Genomic DNA, 23,432 nt, shown 5'->3' with positions numbered 1-23,432 from the left:
AACTGTAAGGTTTTGCCAGTGAGCACATCCTGCTGCCACTTTGTCAGCAAGCACTCCTCTGCATAGTTTTATCAAACAGAATTACCCTACTTTATGCTGGTGTTACTAGAAGCAAAATTCAACTCATTTATTTCCTTCTTTAAGCTTTTGTAGATTAAGTGATGGTACCAGTACGTTTTGCTTTTCAAATTTTCAGGTAGTTGAATTTTTGAGTCCTTTAAAGAATTGAGTGAAATATCAGCTGCAAGGTACAAATGTGGTGCATCTTTGCTTTTATTCACCTTTTTCACTGGCAGTATCAAATCATAGATTTTCACCCATTTTCACTCACCCAGCATAATCCTGGGTAACACAGCTACACATCTCATGGTCACTTCATAACACTTTTAGAACTGTGGTTATGAGGTGGGAAATAGTTTTTGAAGTTTAGAGATGAAACTACGAGCTTGAATCGATCCAACCAAAAGCCGATCTGGTTACTCTTTCATATAAGGAAAGAAAAGTAAGTAAGAGCTGCTCCATTCAGTTCCTACCTGCAACTGATAGAGTAATAAGGGATCTACACAAAGGCTCTGGTGAAAGAAGTTGGGTTTAAAAGCCTGACTTTGGTTCAGCAATATCCTGAAAGCACTGATTTTATACAAGTTAAATGTAAAATCCACAACTATCAGGGGTTTGGATTTCATGGCAGGTATTGACTGTCTATGAGCCCTCCTTTCTCACAGATCAGCTGCCTTTTGTTCTACTGCAGTTGCTCTGAAACCCAGACACCAGGTTTTTTTTGCTTCACTTTTCTGTTTTCAAATGGAAGCCAGTGTAAACCTTGCATTATGCTTTCCTCTTACTTGTTTTGCAGGCCTGATCTGGGTCACATCTGTTAGAGGCATGTGTGAATAGATCCAGGGCTTGTGTCTTACGATACCCAGGTCCAGATGGATTTATTTGGAGAATATTTGTTAATGCCATTAAGTCTGGCTAACAAATCAGAGCTTAGGTTAATTCTTATTTCTTATAACTTTATTTTTGGTAATTTTATGAGTTTTAGAGGTATTTTTTTATCTATGAGCTGGGTATGAAAAAGTAGAAGCTGGCTGTTAGAGGATCCACTCTTCCTCCTCCTGTCCATCAGCCCTGTTGTCTTTTTAAGATAGGTAGCTGTCCTGAATCTTCAAGGATCTTCAAGTAGATTTTGATCTGTTAAAATCAATCCTAAATGTTGCCTCATTTTGATTTTTTGAGTACTGTGCCAAATGTATGAACTCCTTCTTGAAGTATAAAGCCAATGAACTCTTAAAGAAATGCTTAAGTGTGAATGTTAATGAGCAGACAGAGATTATGATATTGCTAAATGTTGGATTTGAAGTCAAGTGATTCAGCACAGATTCAGGACAAATTTATTGGCAATTAATTTGAAATTGCAAATAGAAATAATTTAATAGAAAAAAATTAGTGTGGCAATATATTTTAAATTTACTTATGTCATCTCATTAAATAAATGTTTGAAAATGCTGAACTGTAAATGAAATAACATTGGATTGGACAATTTGCAATTACAATGGAAGAACATGTTAACATACAACCTGGCAGGTAACTGCTTCCACAGGAATGTTTGGAACCAGCAGAATATTCACTTCTCACTACCCGCTTTTTCAATGGATTACTCCATACTTTGGTTTGCATTAAGTGTACAATCTGTTTTCAATTTTTCAACTATGGTTCAGTTTCTAACACAGAGCATATGCCCTGGCAAGATGATTTTGTCTTTCTCAGGCATGTGTTAGTTGTGAAATCTGGTCTCTGATTCATTTTCCACAAAATGGTCCTGTCAAGAAGGTTTCTAAGAAGCTGTTATTATACTGTTATTGTCATTAGATACTTTTACACAAATCCTTGTAAATTTGATGACTATTTTTTAATAAGGTGCTTCAGGGGTTTTTGCCTCACTTTTCTGTTTTCTAATACGTTCAATTTTATGTTTGGAATCCACCACTGCTCCTCAAGGGATTGAAGGGATGCTGGAAGACACTGATTCAAGAAATCTGCCTTGGACAATATTCATTCTCTTACATAAGAAGGAGAGAGAATTGAAATCTTAATGTAGTCTTAGTGGCTGGTTTCTATAATAAGCCAATCTAAATCTGGGATTTAAAGGGCCACATGACCTTACAGAAAGTCTGTAGGGAAAACATCACTTTATGGCTAATATGTTGATGAGACAAGATGTTTTGCTCTTTTTTTGACTTTCACTGAATGCTAGTAAGTGTTTTAAGGACTAAAATTGTATTCTTACATAAGTTTTTTCCTTTCTTGCCTCTGTAAATACCTACCCTGTCTTTTTCTCAGTCTCAGACACTTCCCTCTGTTTTGAATGGAGAGGTGGAAGACCATTCAGTTAACCTGTTGTGAACTTCTTTCCCCTTCATACCTCTTGAAGTCCTGAAGCATTTCACTGGCTTCACTTCTAATCATCTTGACTATTTTTTTCTTTCCATGCATATCCAATTCCAGTTATGCCAAGTTTCTTTTACAATATTTGTATTGATGAAAATCTACCTTCTTTGTGGTTTTTTTTTCCTTGTCAATTTTCTTTACTAAACTTTCTTTTGAGGAATACCCAGTGTATAGGAAACTTTCTATTTAATAGCCAACCTTTGTGCTCGCTCTGGAGGGTGTCATAGGCTATCCCTAATGTGCTGCATGATGCAACAGCACATCCACAGTCACTGCTTCCTCCTAGTCATTCCTGCTCTTTGAGCCCAGAGCAACCAAGTCAGTAAGACAGTACTTTTAAATTGAAAAGAAGACTTGATCAGAGGCTGTATAGTAAATGGTTCACTGCTGGTGCAAGCCACAACTCCCCATCTTTCTGATCAGCATCTTCTGTCCTGTGAACAGTGTGGCATTAGCTGGGAGATCAGGAGTGTCTCTGTGGAAAGAGAATAAGTCTGAGTTTCACCTTGGCTCTGATTATGTCTTCTGTCCTTTCTGGAATAAGAGAATCACAGTGATTGGTCTTTAGCATTTTGAAACCTTACCTCCATACCTCTTATCTTGATAAGCAAGCTTACAGGGTAATCCTTTGTCTCACAGATTTCTGCCTGGCACTGAGGCCCACTGTTGGCTGTGACAGGTAGCAGTGGTAGCTCTCATTCTCAGAGTTCATCATGAAAGTCCCTCATTCCTGCCAGTGACGTCTGGGCCATTGCCTTGGTGCCAATATCACCAGAACCAATCTTTGACTGCTGCCAAGCCAAGAGACATCACAGTTCTGACATACAATACACAGGTTCCCACACATAATACATCAGTCCAGTAGCCATAGAGATGCCTGTTTATCTCTTTAGTTCCTTCCAAAAAGTAATTTGTGCCAGTATTATCAGCCTCAAAGGCAGCTGTATCGATGGCTCACTGTAATATATTTAAACTATGGGATTTCCAGAGTAGCTAGAGGACCAAGAAAAGATCCAAGATCCAGTTGCTTGTTCTGTTAAAATACTTGTGACTGAACTGTATTCAAATTATACAGATAAAAGCTATACCCTCAGGAGAGAGTTATTTAATTTTTGAATGACTGAATTGTATTTATTCCCCCTGAAATTTGTGGTCAGATTGAAGCACTAGCAGAGCAATTATTACCTTTAGTTGTATGTTTGTAAAGCTTCTAGCAGTGCAAAACTGAACTCAGATGGGTAGCGTAATATTGTGATTAAGTTGATGTAATTTCTTTTCTAGCAGTAGCCATGTGGGTGTGTCTGGATTCAGTGATCCTTCTGCTCGGATCATAAGCCAGGCCAGCTTGTGCAGCCCTCACTTTCCCACAGGTGCACTTACACAGATGGACTGAGGGCTCTCTGGGATGAGGAAATGTGCCATGCTCTGTTGTTGGAGGGCTGTGAACCATGAACCGCTAGAGTACATTGCGCTAATTTTTTGTGCTTTCTGTTTGTACAGGGATCAGCTGGCTTACCTGGAGAAGCTGGGCCATCGGGAAGCCTTGGTGAAAAGGTAGAATAATGTATCTGACTTCTCAGCAGCCAAAATCAGCTTTGAAAATCATTTGGGTGATAAAATACTGGTGAGAGATCATTAAGTGACCACTGTTAGTGCCAATATTCCTGTAGCTATTTCAGAGCACAGGACTGTAATAAATGGTAATTCAAATGCTGTTATTTGAGGTATGTATCTGATACCCGTGATTTTACTGCACAGTTGATTTAGACCTGATAGACTCGACATATAGATTTGATATATTGTGTCAGGTACTTTACTCTTCACTGCTATTGATTCAGAGAAACTACCATAAACTATACTTGTTTTATACAGTAGTCACTGGTTTTGCTCTGCTACATAATGAAGACAAAAGTAGAAAGGTAAAACTTGGCTGTATGCATTAACTGAGTAAAAAAGATAAGATTGTTAGTTTTGTCTGCTGTGCAATAACAGTTGCATTTATGAAAGTAAGTTTGGCAGGCTTAATGTGAGTAGAGCAGTATAAATAGCATAAGCATATTTAACATGGTTTTATTTAGGTGAAGTATTTTAAAACTGAAAAACAGGAAACTATTACTGGACTGCATGTCAGCTTCAATTATGATAAAAACATAATTGTTTGTCAGAATGATCCAATGCCATTTGTATTTCCTTCCTGCAGGGCTGAATTTTTCACCTAGACTGGTGTCTCCTATTTAGATATTTTATTGAGAAAGTCTAAATATAATATTAGCATTTTCATGAAAATCCGATTATAATGTATATAATCTGTGAAAGTGAATACATCAGTGGAAAGCACTCCTTGTTAAAAGGAATTTAGACAAGTCTCATATGGTTTTAATCATAATATCATCCTTCCATGTCAAAGGATTCTTGTTCTTTATAATTACATTCAGCCCAACAAACATTACCTTGTGATACTACTGCTAGTTTAGTTAGGAGGGAAAAGGCTAATTAATTTGTCATCGGCAAATGGAAGGAAGCTTCTTCATGGTGCAATAATTGTTGCCACTGCTATGGTATTTCTGTAGAATTTATTGTCTTCCTCTTTTATGGATTAAGTAGTACAAGGTAAACATGCTATGTGGATTTTAAAGACAATCATACTTCCAGCATAATTACAGTATGCAAGATAAAATATAGTGTTATCACTGTGTCATGTGCACTATATGCAATAAAAGTGTAATCTTTGGAAAATAATCTACAGCTAAATCTGTATTTAGGGTGAATGTTACATGATTTAAAAGTATGTAAGACTAACATACTAACATACTGAAAAAAAGGAGGGAGAGAGGAACAAAATTTTCTTTTTTCTATGCTGTCCTGAGTTTTATAGATTAAGGGACATAACTAAAATGCTACACCCAACAGAGAGAAAAAGTGGATCTGCTAGCAGCTGTTCTCAGAGACTGATGTACTACCAAACCTCTTCTTCAGTCTTCCTGGGAAAGAGAAGACAGAGAAACTCAGTTCTGTAATCTTTTCAGAATATGGATGGGCTTGTAGGAGGAAGGAGTGCAGAAATTTAAAAAAAAAAAAAAAAAAAGTTAAAAAAGGTCTCTGCACTGTTTATGAAGGGCAGTCCCTGAACCAACAGTGTATACACTGCCAGGTATACTCAGTGGATGTGGAACAAGTCAAGGAAAGAGCATTAATTGTAATTTTTTGTTTGTTTGGTTTGGTTTGGTTTGGTTTTTTATTGTTTGTTATGTTAAAGGGAGAGCGAGGCAGTCCAGGACCAGTAGGTCCTCCTGGAGAAAAAGGTGTCATGGTAAGTTACAAGTAATGTAGAATCCATAATTATGTTACTTATAAAGATACTTTGCTCTTCAAAACAGTAATAAATTCTCATCCTTCTGACAGTGCAAGCCTTTTGGGAAAGAGTAGTATTTATGATGCATAGTTCTTACAAAGTTCTATTTAACAGCTTTATCCCATCTGTGGCAAAGTGATATTGCAAAGCGATCTGCTCAGTCAAACTGAATTTTATTATGTAAGCAGCCATACATAGTAAATTAAAAGGAGGGAAAGTAAAATAATCATCTCCGTGTAAACTGGGGTAACTCAGATTGTTCTAGTAGATAGACTAGTAACTAGCATCACCTCTAATTCTACTGCCCAACAGCTCCTGAGTGCCACTCCTGTTGCAACAACAGCGCTCGTCCTAAATCATTGTGCAGCACTCCATGCAGTATTGCCCAGCCCAGAGGCCACTGTCATGGTTGTGTGTTGGGGTACAGAAGTGAAAGAGTGTACACATGTGCCCATTGTCACATCCATGTGGAAGTTCTCAATGAAAAGTGCTTAGGGCATGGTTTTGTGTTTGCTTGCAAGCACTGTGAGGACTCCAGAATGTATAGAGAGCACTTAAAAATTTCACTGCAAGGAGATGACAGGGAGTTTATATGCAATGTACTGCATCCTGTGCCAAATGACACTGGTGAGGGATGAAATCTTAGTGGCCTTACACAGAAACTGCAGATGTGGGCCTGAGCATGGTGCAGTGGGTGATGTTCTTGTCATGGAAATGGATATTATTACTGAATAATTGCAGTAATTACTCTTTGGGCATCCATTGGCAAGGAAGGGATAAAGCACCATCAGGCTACAGGCAACTTAATGATCCATGCAGAGCCATCGATTTTTGAAGCCTTCTGTGCTTTGTTAAATCTATCTAATCCAGATTTATCTTCAACCAGCTGCTTCCACTCAAAAAAAAATTTAGTAGGGAGATTAATAAATGAGGATTTATTAATATAGTATCCAGTCTAATAAACTGCTTCTTTTTTCAGCTATTACTAATGCTTATTGACACATGTAAATCCACTTAAGTCACAGCAGTGAGAACCTTTTCCAGTAGTAAGTCATCGCAGTCCTCAGACAAGAGTTGTTCTTGGCATTTGGTCTTGGCCAGTTCCACCCACACCAGGATGTGTCCACTTTCTGTTCCCACTGTCATAGCCTTCATGAGAGGATTTTGAAATTCATTTAGAACTCAGCATCTTTTGTTTCAGTACATCTCTGCCAGCTAGTGCCTGTGTGTGGGAAAACTTCTTAGGTTGCTTTAATGATTATTGGGATATATCCAAATAAGTATCTAGTTTTTAAACAACATTTTGGGAATAAATTTTGCAAGATTAAATACGTTATTAACTTAGCTCCAGTTTTTCAGGTAGATAACTGGATTTGTTACTCTTTTTATAATAACAATTTTGATTAAAGTGTTCTTTTTTCTATGTTTATTATAATTCTAGGGCTATCCGGGACCCCCAGGAGGCCCTGGACCTGTGGGGCCAGAGGGATTACCTGTAGGTATAGAATGGTGCTTTGGTTTGACATAAAATGTACCTTTTTCAAATTGTCCTTTTGCTCTGCTGAAGCTAAGAATGGTTTCTGATTTGTACTGCAGTCTGTAAAACTGTCATGAACATTTACCCATCCAGACACAAAGTCTGTTCACCTGCTCTTTATCAGGATGATCCATGAGAGTCAGGAAAAGTGATTATATCATTTACTCATCCATTTAAAAATCACTCAGTTGAGACAAGTAGGGGAATAGAATTTTTAAGGGTGGTTAATAATTGCATAATATTTTCTTAATTCATTGATACCTAGTATAATTAAAAGTATAATTTAAAGTCATTATCATTACTTTGGTTTGGTTTCCTTGTTAATCAAAAGAATTATATACAAATTTTCTGTGTATAATTGCTATAATTTGTCTACTATGAGTCTTCAGTACAGATAAAAAATGAACCTTTTAATTTTCATGGTTTTCAACATGACATTGCTGAAATAAAAGTATCCTGTAGAAATTTTGGGATATAGACAGAAGTAATTTATCCAACAGTGACATCACAATTTTTAAACAGGACAAAGTTACACAGAGTCACTTATTTAGATTTTTCTAGATAAGTTGTGAGAATTAATTGTGAGAACACAATTAATTGAATTTGAACTGTGAGTGAAAGTGATTGATTTGCATTCAGTGCATTGATTGTTGCTCACAGTGCACAAGCTTTTCAGAAATCTGTGTTTAGAAGACAAAGAGTAATGGAGTTTGTTTGATATGTAGGGACCTTCAGGGGCACGAGGACCATCAGGGCTGCAGGGACCTAAGGGAAGAAGGGTAAGCAATATTTCTCTTCCACGTTATTTAGAGCAGAGGGTAGTGTGTTGCAAATATGGATCTGATATATAACCCATGTACAGTTACTTCCTTTGAAGGTCATGGTTTATGCCTTTTACCTCTATCCAGCATGACTGGTAATGTTTTATGAAAGAGAGCAGACCCAGATCTTCAGGCTCTGAGAATAGGCTCCCACTGAAGCCACTGAGAATTTTCCCTGCTCTCAAGGTCAAAATATCAGACCCAAAGTGGAATCTCACATAAGGAAAATATCTGAGATGCCTTGAAACCTGGGGCTTTTCATCACTGGATTCAGAGAGAGAGAAACGTCAGAACCCTGAGCTCTGTGAGGGAGGACTTGGAAAAATGCATACCACAGTCACGTACAGAAGTTAAATGGAAGCATACGGAAATTCCCCTTCGCTGTGTGTGGAACCTAGAACGTATCCCGTCTTCACAGCTGGAATCTGTGGGAAGTCTAAGAAGCACTGACCCTCTACTTCTGCACTGTCACAGAGTAGAATTCCTTCACTTCATAAATTCTGGCCCTTTCAGCAATGTGTTTGCATCCAAGATTACCCAGCAGCCTTACTTCTGTCTGAGAGTATCCAGCTGTTCACTCTGCAGTACACTTAGGAGTTCTGGCCAGCTGACAGCAGGCTGTCTGGGAGTCTATGGAGTATCCTTCTCTCAAGGGATTTGAGGGAATATGCCACTGAGCCTAATATTAGCACAGAGCTTCCTCAGCTTACACTTGAGATTTGATGCACTTAGCTGGAATTGTGTGGAGGGCTGGGTCCTTTTGTGACACACTCTTCATTTTTTAGTGTTAATCTCATGAAAACAGAGAGGGAGAACACAATTTTATAGATATTTCAGTGGCAGAGTGATACTCTGGAGGTGGGAATATCTGTATGTAAGAGAAGGAATTTCTCTCCATGACCAGAAGGAAGAAATACATTAGCTCGGGAAGACTGGCAGTGTAAGCAGCCATGAAACCATTGTTACAGGAATAACAAAAAGTCATGTTTGATAGTGTGTGAGCTAAACCACAGCGTTAGAGATTGGTTCTGCTTTTAGTTCATACTATACTCTTGGACTAATACAACTGTAACTTTGAGAGGAAGAGATCCTGTATCATGAGGTTCATTTCATGAGTGACACCTAAGTAAAATTTCCGAAAGATGCTAAAATTCTGAACAGTTACTATTCTTCAGGTTGATGTTCGGTGTTTCAAAGATCAAAACAGTAATTTTTCTGCTCTTACTTTCCTGAAATTCAACTCATGAAATTTAGTTTTGAAAACACAGATAAATAACTTAGTGAATGGCCATAAATCTGGGCTCAGGCAACAGCAACTTACGTCTCTAGCAGCTGGTAGGGTTGCCTTTGCCTCAGTCTGTACTGGCATGAAGGACCTCAATTACCTAAGGACATCAGTACTTAATTTTAATGAGATATCTTTCCTACTTCTCACAGCAGGGAATATGGAACCTAGAAAACTGTGCATTTCAGGGTTATGTGACACAAGTGTCCAGTGTGCTTGGTGGTATATCGATAGCCAAATTTTATCTAAATTGTTCAAAGGAAGTGAGACTAAATTGATGCCATTTTCTAATATTCTCCATGTCAAACACCAAAAAAGAGAAGTGCCTACATAGCATATTTATGTTATTTTCACTCTTCTAGTGTCTAGGAGACAAGATGAGAAAGAATAAAAGAGTTAATTGGTGCTTTTTTGCCTTCTTAGATGAACTTTTTCTCAGCTAATCATCCTAAAGTTTTCCATGTAAAATGTTCCATTTTAGAAACAAAGCTGAACGCATACCAAAGAGAAAATAGCAATCGTTTGGCAGCCTTACTCCCCAGCCCTGTTGCAACCTAATTTAAATAACAGCAGGCAAATCAAGTGTATCTCTCATTATGTACTAATATAGTAGGAAATTATACAATCCAATTAATCTGTGCTGATAAGGAGTCACACCATACTATTTATAGGAATGTTATGGTGTGCTTTTGTTAGGATATTAAATTGCCTTTCCCTTGGATTCCTGCCCTTTGTTCTATGGCTGACTAAAGGCAGGCATGGCTCAGAGAATCATGCTGGTTTCTTCTACTTTATTTTCAATTCAAAGTTATATAGTAGAAGGTTGGTGTTTTAAATGTAGACCTTTTCGCTAAATTATTAGTGATCAGATCAGTTTCCATGGGCTATCAATGTGCACTCCTTTGAAATGGAGATCTGTGTGACTAGCAGAAAGGTTTTGGTGTGTTATGTGTGTAACAAGGACTGAGAATCTGTGCAGTCTCCTGACAGGCCTATTTCTCAAACTCAAAGCTGTGACCCTCTTTATGATTAAAAGGAAGTCACAAGTGCTCAAATAATTTATCTGGTGATTATTAATGATAGAAGATAAAACCTAGAAAGAAATGTCTTTATTAAACAAATCTGTAAAATGAAAACATGTCTGTTTTCCTCCTTGAATATTTCATCCTGAGATTCCATTCCCCTGATCCCATCATCCCTATGGAGGATGCCCAAAGAGAAATGACAGGTCACGTATCTTAGAAGTCTGAGAAACACTAAAAGTATCCTCAGCTGCTCAGCTTAACACTCCTAATTTTCCCCTTCCTATGTTGTCCTAGGTGATTCCTCCACAGCTCTTCCATGATCTTCTCTCCCCTTCTACCCTCCTCTAGCTTAATGGTCTGTCCTCACTCCATCTCAAAGTTTACTCTTGTCCCTTTTCCTCGTGTTTTTGAGATATATTTTAGATCAGGGAACAATAAAACTCCTTAATCTTCTTGAATTTTCATCACATCTCATTTTGTGGGTGTTATAGGTAGCAGTTACGGAAAAAGTGCAGAGCAGTAACCTGACATAAATTTGATCAAGATGTTCAGCTTTCTTTCAAATTATGCTGTATAGTAATTCAATAATTGAGTTACACAATTACATAACCGTAACGTGAGCCCAATCTGAATGTTTTTATAAAGGCCTCCATCACCTTTGAAAACACCCTTAGTGTTTTGGTTTTGATCTCTAAGCACATTGAAGTCACTAGGGTTTTTTCACAGACTTCAGAATTCTGCAGCTTGGAATCTTTTTCTTTCAGTGCCATGGAGCAACTCAGTGCCATCTTCTGTAGCCTCTTTCCTCTAGCCCAAAAAAATGACAGTAAACCTTCAGTCCTGACTTACACCAAAACAAGAAAAGACAGGCTAACCCAAGGGTTGCTTCACAAAAGCTGTGTCCCAAACTACAGAGTTATCAAAAGTATTCAGACAGCTTTTCCTGCCTCCTCTTTTTCCTTTTCTTATGGTTTGTGATCTCTTGTGCTGACCAGAAGTGGCAGTGGTGAAATACTGACAGATGAGTTCTCATGGGGTATTTCTGCTCTGCCAGGGGTTGTAATCATATGTCAGCTCACGGGAAAGACCTGTTCTTGAGAGGTTTCTGTTTCAGGAGAAAAGCCTAAATGATTCTGGATATACGCTGTTCCTGAGTTACCAGTCAGCCATTTTCACTTTTGCTCCAGAGAGAATTGGATGGGTTCTCACAGTATGTTCTGACAGAGGTTTTGACATGGATCAGTAAATCCAAGTCAGAGAGGACAAAACTCTGATATGTTTTTTCTCAAAATATTCAAGAAAGATATGGGAGTCACAGATATTTTTGCAGAGAAACTAATCTAAATTAATTCAGACATGCTTCCAACAGTCACTTTTCAAGTCCCTATTGCAACCCTCTGAAAATCAGTCATGATTGCATGCCCTTCACTATAACCATGACCCAAGATGTAAGGTTCTCTACAACTCAGAAATGCACCATAAAAACATAGTTTATTTTCCTCTAGGCACTGCCATATTAGTGTACTAGTTCCCTCTGATGCCAGCCCAGCCCACATGTCACCAAGAAAGCTGTTTTGTCTCATCCTCCCACTGCATACTACTGTTTGGCTCTGTCTTGATACTTATCTAGCTCTTCCTTTGAAGTGGTCATTGGTTTTAAGTTGTTATTAACTGGTTTTAATTTAATGTTCTGTAGCTAAACAGTCATGGGTTTTAGAATTATGAAAATAACCTTCCAAGTCAGTATGGATAAAATATTCTTTTCCATTTTGCATATGACCTATTTAAGGACTTTTCATTTGCTTGTAAGAAATGAATATTGATTTGCAATCTTAAATAATAATTTCTGAATGTTTTGGCAATAATTTTTGCTTTATTGTACTACAATAATATAATAGGTTATCTTTGTTCATCTATTGGTTATAAAAAATTAATTTACAAAAGACATTTTATTTTATCAGTAGAGCAGTTCACAACTATAAATTTTTTTAATCTTGCCTCAAACCAGTTTACTAATGACAGAACTTTGTCTGCTTGTTTTAGAGTCTTACTAGCAAGATTAATTTTTGTATGTACAACTTATGCTAAAAATCAAGCACTCTGTATAAACAGTGCTCATCTAAATTCTTCTAAATATGTGTCTGTTTCATGCATACAAAGTGGATGAAAAAGAGAACAGAAAATAACAGGCTGCAAACTGGCTCCAACAGAGACTCTGAACATTTTGTCTACGTATTTTTCAAAAAATCTTTCTTCTTAAATTCATAATTCAGCAAACCAGAAACTTATTTTATTCTTCAAAGCTTTATTTAACACTTAACATACAAAAATTGGTTTTCATGTATAAAAATGTTTCCCCTTTCCTAAAGTTTATGTAGCATCTCCTTGATGATAACCAAAAGTAATGTATAATTAGAATTCCAAATCACTTGTTCAATTCAGGGGCCAAGAGGTCCAGATGGTCCTCCAGGAGAACTGGGAACAGAAGGCATTAAGGTGAGTGCTTGCATCACTCAATACTGTACAAAACACTGAGATAGAACATAACAGATAAAAGAAAACAAACAAAGAACCAACCCAGCATGGCAGAAGCCATAGAGTTGCATTTAATCCAGAGATTTGCAAATTTCTGCCTTTTCCAGGTACTTCCTTATTATGGTATGAGCCCATCTAAGCCTGAATCTGCACTTTCTGCAGTTACCCAGCATTTAAACTGACAGAACTATGTGTGGTCTATCTAGCAAAAGCACATAGAATTCATGCATTTTTGGTTATTTATCAGGGAGAAAGAGGTGATCCTGGAAAGAAAGGAGTTCCTGGGCTCATTGTAAGTATCAGCACCAATCTTTGTAGTAATCTTTAACACAGAAACTACTGATTTCTGAGCTGTGTTTGGAAATTAGCTAAAGCCAGCATTATCTTTTGATGTTTCTCTTTGACTAGGGTAAAGCTGGAAATCCAGGAGAAAGGGGAGATCAGGGTGCACTTGTAAGTATGAAATCAACTAATACTTCTACCAAAAAACACCCACAAAATCTCCTACTTTGTTTGACACTCAGATATGAGGAGATTCATCTACTTCAGAGTAGCTGGAAAACTCTGACAGTACAGTTTGCATTTAGTCATACAGAGAATCAGGGCCAGAAGTGAGAGCAAGTTTGACATGGTCTAATCTGCTACAAGACCAGTGTTTTCATGGATGATGATCCACAGAATACAATATGATAGCGAATTGCAGCAGAAGAAATGACCAATGTGTTTAATAGTGGGGTCCTAGAAGTTTTTTGGGCTTTTTTTTTTATTGTAGTTTTAAGGACGAAAGTCATTGTGGTGTAGAAAAATAATTCTCTGATAGATTTTAGGTTAGATGTGTACTGTCAGTATAGGGTTAAATGTACAAACATGTAAAATGTATATCACTATATCACATGTATAGGAGAAAATTCCACCTTTTAGGGCTTCTCTCAATGGAAATCTAGTGTGTTCTATTTGAGGCTTTTACAAAGCAGATTACCAGTCAGTCCAAACTGCACTGGGTTTTCAGCAAAGAAGGAAGCAGGAAAACAGAAACAAAACAGTAATGGTGGTGATTTTGTGCCGCAGTTGAGACTCAAAATGTAGGTTGTCTCTATACTTCTCTAGCTTTTTCTGCTCAGATTTAGGAGCTTGTTGCCTCTCATCTTTGATACAATGGGTTTTCATTTCCTCTTCATTCATTAGAACTTTTGAATGTATTTATATGTACAGAAATGAATGAAGCAAAACCTCATTAGATTGAAATTATGTAAATAGTTCATTTATTGCAAAGTACAAGATACTGCTCTAGAACTCTTTTAGCTATGGTTTCTAGAAGAGAGAGACTGAAATGCTATGAGAAAGCAGAGAGAAAAGTGGGCTGTGAACCTTACTGATTGTCTCAAATACAGCTTGTAGGGCAGTTTGCACACCCCAGGCTCTAAGGGGAATGGTGAGGACCTGGTAAATGTTGGGTCAGCTGAGATCCATGTAAGTAAAAGAAACTGAGGGAGGATTTATCCAGGGTGGCCTCACCTGCCACAGGACCTAGTGATGTCTCAATGCATGTCAACCAGAAAAAAAAGCTGCATATATTTCTTGGATGTTCCTGTGTAAGTTATTGTGTGAGCAGAAATAAAAGGAAGTAGCTTTTCACATAATATGAAACAGCTTGTTTTCACTGATTTTTTTTTTTTAATTTTTATTTTAATCTTCCAGGGTTTGCTTGGGCCTCCCGGAACCACAGGAGACAGGGGACCAATGGGAGAGCCAGTAAGTTGATCCTTATGCCTGCTTAAAAGTTTTTTCCATGTATTACATGAACTCCCTGGCAATTCAAGCTCTCTTTTACCAAGATTCAGTATTGCCAGCTGTGGTTAGGAAGGAATTATGGGGCAGTTGTTCCAAAACTGCAGAGCTCGAGTCTGCCTCCCTTGCTTAGCATAACTTGCCCATAAGGAGACCTGTTAGTCATATTGGGAAACACTGTAGTAAGGGATGCACAATATAAGAGAGCATGACAGGATCTGGACCACAATATTATGTGGCTTTACACCACAGTGTGGTAGACATCTTTATGTGTTATGTAAAGATACTAGTGATATTTTTTTAGGCAAATATTAGGATAGTTATTCAGGAACTCAGGAACCTCGTCTATTTGGCAGGTTAAATTTTCAAGAAAAAAGAGGCTGCTATAATAAACCTCAGACATTCCTCTGCTGGATGGATTCCTGTTGCTATGTCAAAGCCATGCTCACTTTGATGTGGCTGACATTGCTACAGAAGATCATGCAGAATCTGCAGTAAAAATATCAAATGTGCTGTAAGATACAGCCATGGCAGGAATAGTATTGCAACACCATCTCTGGGAGTAAATCAGATTATATAAATACAGTGAAAGCATGTGTGCTGTCTTAGTGGGACTTGGGAGAAGTCTGCCATTTCATATTGCAGAAATCTGACAGAGTTGACAAAACTGTGTATTTTCATTGCATCTGGAAAGCAATTTTGCACAATAAATGGTACATAGTTAATTTAAATCTTGAAAGATCAGAACTGCTGATATAAATTATATTAATTTTAGTATTTATTTTTTTCTAATATTATTTCTACTAATCCATAGGCTGACATGGTTACAGCAGGTCATTGCACATTTGGAGGTCTAGAAAAACACCAACAATTATTTTGGTAAATTTTCTATAGTATACAGTTGCCTATTTAACTTGAGCTACCAACTTGTAGGAGTGGCAAAATGTTTCACAGAAAATGTATTTTCTAATCGTTATTATTGGATTCCTGTTACTTTGTTTCTATCATTTATTGTCTCTTCATGTTGCACCATCTGAGAGACTTATAATGCAAGGTTTATATGGCAAATTCTTGCCATTTTTCAGTCTCAAATCTGAATTTTCATATCTCTAGAATGACCATCTACCTTACCTGAAGTAAGTGGTCTACTCTTGAGCAGCCTACAATGCTGTTGTGCTCATCATCATAGAAACTATATAAATTTAGTGTTGAAAGCAAGAAAAATTTATCCTCTGAACAGGATACCATTTCTATCAAGTGCTGAAAGAGTACAATATCTTCACAAAATGGTCTGTGGAGTTAGAAAGAAGCGATAAAATGACGGAAGATGTTGCGAAACAAAATGCGTGGTTCTTTTTCCCCAGCTGCCTATCCAAGCAGCTTGAGTTCATCTTCTGTCGGCTGGTCACTACATGAGAGCCAGCTGCTGAGTCTGTCTGGCCCTTTCACGAGTTCTGCACAGAGCAGAAAACCCTTAATTGTTGGTGAAGGAGCAGAGAAATGTAAAAAATGTAGAACTGTTTTTATTAACGGGCTTGATCTAAATTGCACTCAAACTTTATCTACCTGTCAGACTTTACAGTCAAATCCTTTGGAAATTACTTGATGTTAATGATTAAAAGGAGTCCCTATACTGCTACATATTTTTGGCTTCTGAAAGTCTCAGGGGAAGGATAAATTACCAATCCAGCAGCCTTATCTCCATGGCAATGTGAAGACATACTTGACTTGTGAATCAAACATAATCTTGGTGACACTTGCCTGGTGGAATTCCATGGAGTTGCTGCAAATGAAAATCAATGAACTTACTTTAGGACTAAGGGAGTTCTCAACGGTGAAGTTAACTGCAGATTTCGTTGTTCATACTTAAATGAAGTTATGAGGTCAAATGTATGCATATACTGAAATTCTGTAAGTCATATGCAATTTATGTTGTCATTACAAGGGAAGAAAATACTCTCATTGTCACTACCAGGTCATCAGGAGGAGCAAAACTACATGCATAGTCTGTAAGAGGAAGTGAAACAAACTAAAGTAAATATTTGTTTAAAAGGCTTCTATCATAAATACAGGCAGCAGCATCTTTCTTTTGAATGAGAATAATAGATCAACAAAATGTTTTGAATTTAGAATGTATTTAAACACAGAGGAGTCCCAAAGTGGTAAATGGATATGAACTTTCTTAGAGTTTGAAGACCAATTACATCCAGAGGGCTGATTTGTCTGGACATACATTCATAGTGGCTGTAGAATCAACTGTAAGCAGGTTACGGGCAACTTCTACCCCCCAGCACACAAATCCTACTCTGAAATCCCAGATCCTACATGTGCAGAGAATTCAAACATGCTGCTTTGGGAAACAATCCCTATATGTGTTATTGAAGTAAATTTATTACTTACATGTAAGGCTTATAATAAAATGCTCATGGTATAATTACAAATATTACCAAAAAAACTCAAGCCTCAGTGACTGTTCTGTACAAATGCTGCTAAACCCATGGTGAAGCACACAGTATTTTTTTCAGTTAATTCCACACCAGACTGTAGGCTTTTCCACAAAGCAAACCAGACAGTCTAACAAACCTTAATTAAACAAAGTCTCAGTTAATCAAGAGAAGAGCTTAGTTCAGATAATAATTTATTTTTGGTCTAAAAGAAAGGACATCTGTGCTATTATTTGAGATTTGTTATTTCAGTGTGTTACGGTTGGTACTGTATGCCATCGTGGGACTGAAATACACTGCTGGACTCAGGAGGAAAGATAATGAAATACAGTTCTTTATGCCAGTTGGAAGAGTTATGAAGAGACAAACTGAAGACTATATGATGTAATTTAATGGTAATTGAGTGATGCATCCAAAATTTTGTTTAATGCCAGGGTCCAAGAGGACAACCAGGGGATGCTGGCCCTATTGGAGAAATGGGTTTTGAGGTGAGCTTTTAATCATTTATATAGCAACTAAAAACACTCAAACAACTGACTAAGCCTGGACAATATGTTTAGAAATTTATTTTTTATTGCCTGCAGCTGAATTAAATACCATGAGCTACTGAGAGACTCTTACTTAAAGCTGTTCCAAAAACCATCTAAAATAAATAGCTTTTTGTGTTGAGAACATTGTCTTTGAGCATACGTTCATGATATCTTGACATAGAAGGTGAATGTTTTCCTTGCAGCTAGACAGTAAAACAGCATTAATCATATGCCCTTGCAAATTATAGATGAAGAAAAGCAGCTGCAGACAGCCTTCTTGCTAAATTCTGCTTCTGTTTTTTCCTTTGTTTTTAATATCTCATTGAAAGAAATGTGACAGAATGAATTAACCACATTTGTAATGAAGTACCTGAGGGATAAGCTCACTTAATGCAGAAGGGATTTGGCTTATTCAAAAGAACGTGCTTCATCAGTCACCCAAAATCCAGTCTTCTGACTGACTATTAAAAAAAGGTTTATATGTAAACTTTGCAAGAAGCAGTCTGATACTATTAACTCATTAAGGGCTGAAACCTCCAAAAAGGGCTTTGTTCTCCAAAGGCTATATCTGCTTGGCTCCAAGCCTAAACAGTGATGGAGTTGTCAGTTAGATTTACAAAGGATAGATGTTTGCTCAGCCTACCAGTATGATCAAAGGTACAGGCTTAGTGTACTGCTGAGTCTTCAATATGTTTCTGACCCACAGTGTATTTCCTGAACTCCTCCTATTCCCTCCTTTCCTTTCTTCTGTTAGGCTCTAGAAGGAACAAAGAACTGTGTTGTCTTGATTTGATTTTTCAGACATGCTTCTTTCCCAGTGTCTTATGTCATTCTTCTGCTTCAATTTTGGCTGTACTGTTTAGTTGTTGCAAAATTATTATTAGTGATCATGTGCAACAATAACTCTTGTACCATGCAGGGACCTCCTGGCCCTGAAGGAGAAGCTGGTCTACAGGGGGAACCAGGCGCAAAGGTAAATGCTGAAATTATTCTCTCTTGTGCTGTTTAAATTTTGAAATTTGCATAAAAGCAAATCAGAGGGATCTGATTCATTAGCCAAGTAGTGACACAGGAAATGAACTATTAAGAAATATTGTTATTGTCCTGGTGACTGCATTATTTGTAAACCCTGTCATTGTTAGGAGTACTGATCTTTAAAATCTAATGACTTTTCTTGTGATATTCTAAGGGAGACATTGGACCTGCTGGGAAGTCTGGAGAACCAGGCGATCAAGGTTTAAGGGTAAGCGATGTATGCAAATCTTCTTCCAAAACAGGAGAGTATGTTATAAATGAAATGCAGGTTCTTGATTTATCAGATGAATTCAATAAGAGGTTATTTTCTGATACCTTTTTTTTTTTTTTTTTAAAGCATATTGTAGCAAGTTAAAAAGTATATTGATTGGGGAAGAGTGGCTTGTTCAGCAGAAACAGATTTGGGAGTGCTATTTGACAGCCAGCTGGATATGAACCAACACTGTGCCCAGGTGGCCAAGAAGGCCAATGGCATCCTGGGCTGTATCAGAAATAGTGTGGCCAGCAGGGTTAGGGTAGTGATTGTTCTGCTGTGCTTGGCACTAGTGAGGCCACACCTGGGGTGCTGCGTCCATTTCTGGGCCTCTGTTTTCAAAAAGGACATTGAGGTGCTGAAGCAAGAGAGAAAAGCAACAGAGCTAGTGAAGCACAAGACTTGGAAGAAGCAACTGAGAGAGCTGGGTTTGTTTAGCCTGAAGAAATGAGCTCTCAAGAGAGAGCTCATTGCTCTCTTCTGTCTCAAGTGAAAGGATGAGAGGAAAGGACCTTGAGCTGCACCAGAAGAAGTTCAGAGTGGATATTAGAAAAAGAATTTTCACTGAAAGAATGGTTAGGCATTGGAATAAGTTGCCCAAGGAGGTGATGGGGTCACCATCTGTAGAAGTGTTCAAGAGACATCTGGATGTGGCATCTGGGAATATGGTTTAGGAGTGATTATGGTGGTTCTAGGCTGATGGTTAGACATTATGATGTTGAAGGTCTCTGTCAACCTTGCTGATTCTGTGTGATTCTGTGATTATAATGTCAAAATATTTCTAAGTGTCTCATGTCTTTTGGTCAAAATTTGGACTCCATGATCTTGGAGACTTTTTCCAGCCTTAATGATTCTATGATTCTCTATCACTGAGACATGAATGAGTGCTTTGAAGGTAAATCCAAGGGGGTCCAGCCCAACTGTTAAGATGACAGCACACAATAACTCTGTATATGGATACCCTGTCTAGGTGAGATAATGAGAACATTATAGTCACATCAGAGCAGGGTGTCTCTCTGTACTACCATCTAAAACATCTGATTTGCTTCTGGTGCTTCCACGCTTGATTTTGCCAAGCACGTGTGCCCCTGCTTATTTTTCCTGTGCAGACTTTATCCAGGATGCTTTTAAAAGAGTGTATAAACTATATCTTTTCAGACTTGAGTCTTACCATTGAGCTCTCTTGTTCCATCAGCTCCTTGCTGTCATCTTTTCCTCCTGCCCAGGAGGTGCATTCCATAATTCTACCTGTCCTTGGAGAGGAGAAATTCATGATAATGGTCCACAGTGGGTGTTCTGGACTTAATCACACCACTAGGTGTGAAATACTGTGTTATTAGTTATAGGGCAGCACGTATTTGCAAGTTACCACTGTCTTTACCTGAGAAAGGCAAATATTCTAGAATACCATGGTGCTGATAACTGATGGTAAATAATGAGTTTTTCATGACCCTAAACTAAGCTAATAAACATAGCAATATAGTAGTTATCCACATAAACATAGAAGTTTCAGGACAGAAAAGGTATATTTTTGAGGTTGCTGTAATTGCATTTTGTATACTCTGAAACAAAAAAATCTCAGTGTCATTATCTAAGTCTCCAGTGTTATATGGACATAGCACTGCCTCATTTTCTAGTACTGTTCATCTTTTACATTTTCTTGTGTTAGAGATTCATGGGCTGTGGCACTGAAGATAAATAAACTGTAACAGCAACGTAAGAGTTGGCCAAAAAACAATGATCACGTGTACAACTAGTGTGAGTTCTTCCAAGGCAATACTTCTATGTCGAGAAGTCAATAACTTTGTTTTCTACTGTTCATTTCTATAAGGGTGAACCAGGACCTCCAGGAGAAGATGGTGTTCAAGGAAAAGATGGTCCAAAGGTATATTAAGTTTTTGTAGAAGATGTAAAGAAGTTAGCTTAAGAAGCCAGATCTCCTTTTTTATCCTATTTCACCAGGTCAACAGAGCCCAGCTGAGTGCATCTTTATTTTAACATAGGATATCCTGCATATTATAAGCTTTCGTTTGCATTTTGGGTACATATCTACCCTGCAAGGGCTGCAATAGATTGACAAAGAAATACAAGATGGAGAAGTGAGTGCTTAAGGTTGACTTAAGTGAGCTTGTTTCTATAGTGACTAAAATGCTGGAGAGAGTAAGCCCAAGGCTGCTCTGCTCCCTGAACTGGATCAGTGCTGTGCCAGGGACTGTGGCAGGTGCCAGGACAGGGGATGCAATAGAGAACAACCTCAGATACTCAGTCACAGATGGGGCAAAATGTGGCTGTAGGAGTGTATGAATGAGATAGAAAGGGCTTTACCCTAACTTAGAGCCTGATCTGAATATGAGAGACATCAGTTTTAGCATGTTTTTTGTCAAACCCAAAGATTCAGATTTCACTTTTCTCATGAACGAGTAATCCTGTAGCAGCAGCTTGACTAAGCTTTGGTTTTTTGCTTTGTTTTAGGGAGACCCTGGAGACCAGGGACTTGTTGGAGAAGGTGGTGAAAAAGGAGAGATGGGGTTACCAGGAATTGCTGGACCCCCTGGTGAACCTGGCATTATGGGCATTCCTGTAAGTGTTTTCAGGCTGAAGGGGACTTTTTGGTCACTTGTTTTTCTAAGCAAATTTAATTTTGCTTGCTTCCTTTATTTTTTAATTTTCTGATTTTCAATGTAATTAGACATGACAGTCTTGAAATAAGCTTTCTACATGGTATAGCTTTTCAGGATTGGTAGAGAGAGAGGAGACAAATGCTTTTCCTATCTTAAATCTGTGATCTCTTAGCACATAGAGATTCCTCATGACTTGTTGTCCAGACACACATACCACACAACCTGAAGTCTCTCACTTCAGATCCCTCTTTCATAGTCAACATTATTAGATCCATTGTGTGTTTGTTCTGGCATCACTCCTAGCAGCTAAAATCCATCTATTAACTTGTATGTAACTGCAAACTAGTATTTTGGAGCACAGCTGCTGAAGCAAGTATTGTAGCCTCAAGTCAAACATCAGATCCCCTAAACAAAATCATCATGTTCTCATTTGCAGTCCTCTGGCTGCTTTCTGTGTAGCTCTTATGCAATAGTGGAGTCTGAGTAAACATTAGAGGGCTGTTAATGGCTGTGAGCACTGTCCTCTAAGCATCAGTGTTAGTCTGATGTCTTTAGTCCTGGGTTCTTCACAGTGAACTATTGTAGCACAGTGTGCTACAGAGCAAGTTTTGTTTCTGAAAGAACTATACGACTAACTTTCTGTTCTGAGTCGGCAATTCTGAAGACACTGGAAAGTATGAAAGTCTCATACATTGAAATTATTGTAAACAGCTCAGCCCTGGCATATCTACACTGTGTGTAATTATACTTGTGTACAATAAACAACATCAGCAGTGCTTCTGTGGCTCAGTGAGACAGGCAGGTCTGGAAATCCAGTGTTTGGGAGGATGTGGTTAGTGGGGGATTTTTCGAGTTTCTGTTCTGCATGTTCCAAAGGTAGCTGCAAAGCTGCCTTCCTCCCCATTCATCCTCCCTGGCATTTGGGAGTACTCACGTGACAGTTTTGGTTTGACCTCATTCTAGGGATGCAGACAGATCATAATATCCTAGTCTAATCATGGAAATCAGTTTCCTATATCCAATTGTCTGAGTGTTTCATTGGGAGTGAGAGTAATAGCATATTTTCCTTAAACAACAGCTTACAAAGCAAAAAATAATCTTCACAAATCTGTTTAAACTATGTTTACCCTGGTTTATCACCACAGTGGCCCAAAATATGTCTCCCCTTAGAGCTAAATTACCTCCTCTAACTCATACAACTTCTGGGTAAATTGAAACCAGTGAGCAGTGGACACATTTAGCCCTTTGGTAAAGTCAGTTTTGAAGTGATCTGGAGGGCAGAGCGGCTGTAGCTCCACAGTACCCTTCATCAGCAGGCAGCACACACAGTTATGATAAGAGGTGGGTAGTGGTAGGCACCAGCACTTACTGAGTTAGGTATCTGCTCCCCAGCAATTTGCATCAGGGCCCTGCTCTTCACACTTGACAACCTCAAGGTTTTCTTACTTTTCCTCTGGCTTTGTATTGTATTTCTTTTAAACATGGTGTTTGTCTTGAAGGAATTTTATTTCCAAGGTAATATTTTCTGTGTGGACAGAATTATTTTTTCTGTGTGGACAGAATATAAAAGATTTATTGGGGTTTTTTTCTCCTCTATTTTTAGTACATTTCCACTAGTTTGATAAGTGATCCCTGCTACTTGCCCACTTGTTTCTGCTCTAACTCAAAACAGTCCTACTAACTTGCTCACAGCCACATTTAATGACATTTTTTCTCCCACTTCTCTACATTGCAAAAGCCTACTTATTTATCCAG

At 38.1% G+C, this 23,432-nt stretch overlaps 1 protein-coding gene across 1 annotated transcript in view; it reads left to right on the top strand.

Annotated features, from left to right (window-relative positions):
* COL24A1 (collagen type XXIV alpha 1 chain) overlaps positions 1–23,432 on the top strand; it is a 127,455-nt gene that overhangs the window by 75,156 nt on the left and 28,867 nt on the right. The window contains exons 25-37 of the mRNA XM_050307085.1: positions 3,952–4,005; positions 5,708–5,761; positions 7,245–7,298; positions 8,066–8,119; positions 12,914–12,967; positions 13,254–13,298; positions 13,415–13,459; positions 14,705–14,758; positions 17,673–17,726; positions 18,688–18,741; positions 18,958–19,011; positions 20,888–20,941; positions 21,529–21,636. Coding sequence (XP_050163042.1) covers positions 3,952–4,005; positions 5,708–5,761; positions 7,245–7,298; positions 8,066–8,119; positions 12,914–12,967; positions 13,254–13,298; positions 13,415–13,459; positions 14,705–14,758; positions 17,673–17,726; positions 18,688–18,741; positions 18,958–19,011; positions 20,888–20,941; positions 21,529–21,636 — 738 coding nt within the window. The remainder of the gene's footprint in view (positions 1–3,951; positions 4,006–5,707; positions 5,762–7,244; positions 7,299–8,065; positions 8,120–12,913; positions 12,968–13,253; positions 13,299–13,414; positions 13,460–14,704; positions 14,759–17,672; positions 17,727–18,687; positions 18,742–18,957; positions 19,012–20,887; positions 20,942–21,528; positions 21,637–23,432) is intronic.

The sequence above is a fragment of the Myiozetetes cayanensis genome, unplaced genomic scaffold (assembly GCF_022539395.1).
Source record: "Myiozetetes cayanensis isolate MyiCay16 unplaced genomic scaffold, myiCay2020 scf12, whole genome shotgun sequence".
Lineage (NCBI taxonomy): Eukaryota > Metazoa > Chordata > Aves > Passeriformes > Tyrannidae > Myiozetetes > Myiozetetes cayanensis.
This window is presented reverse-complemented; position numbering and strand designations above follow the sequence as displayed.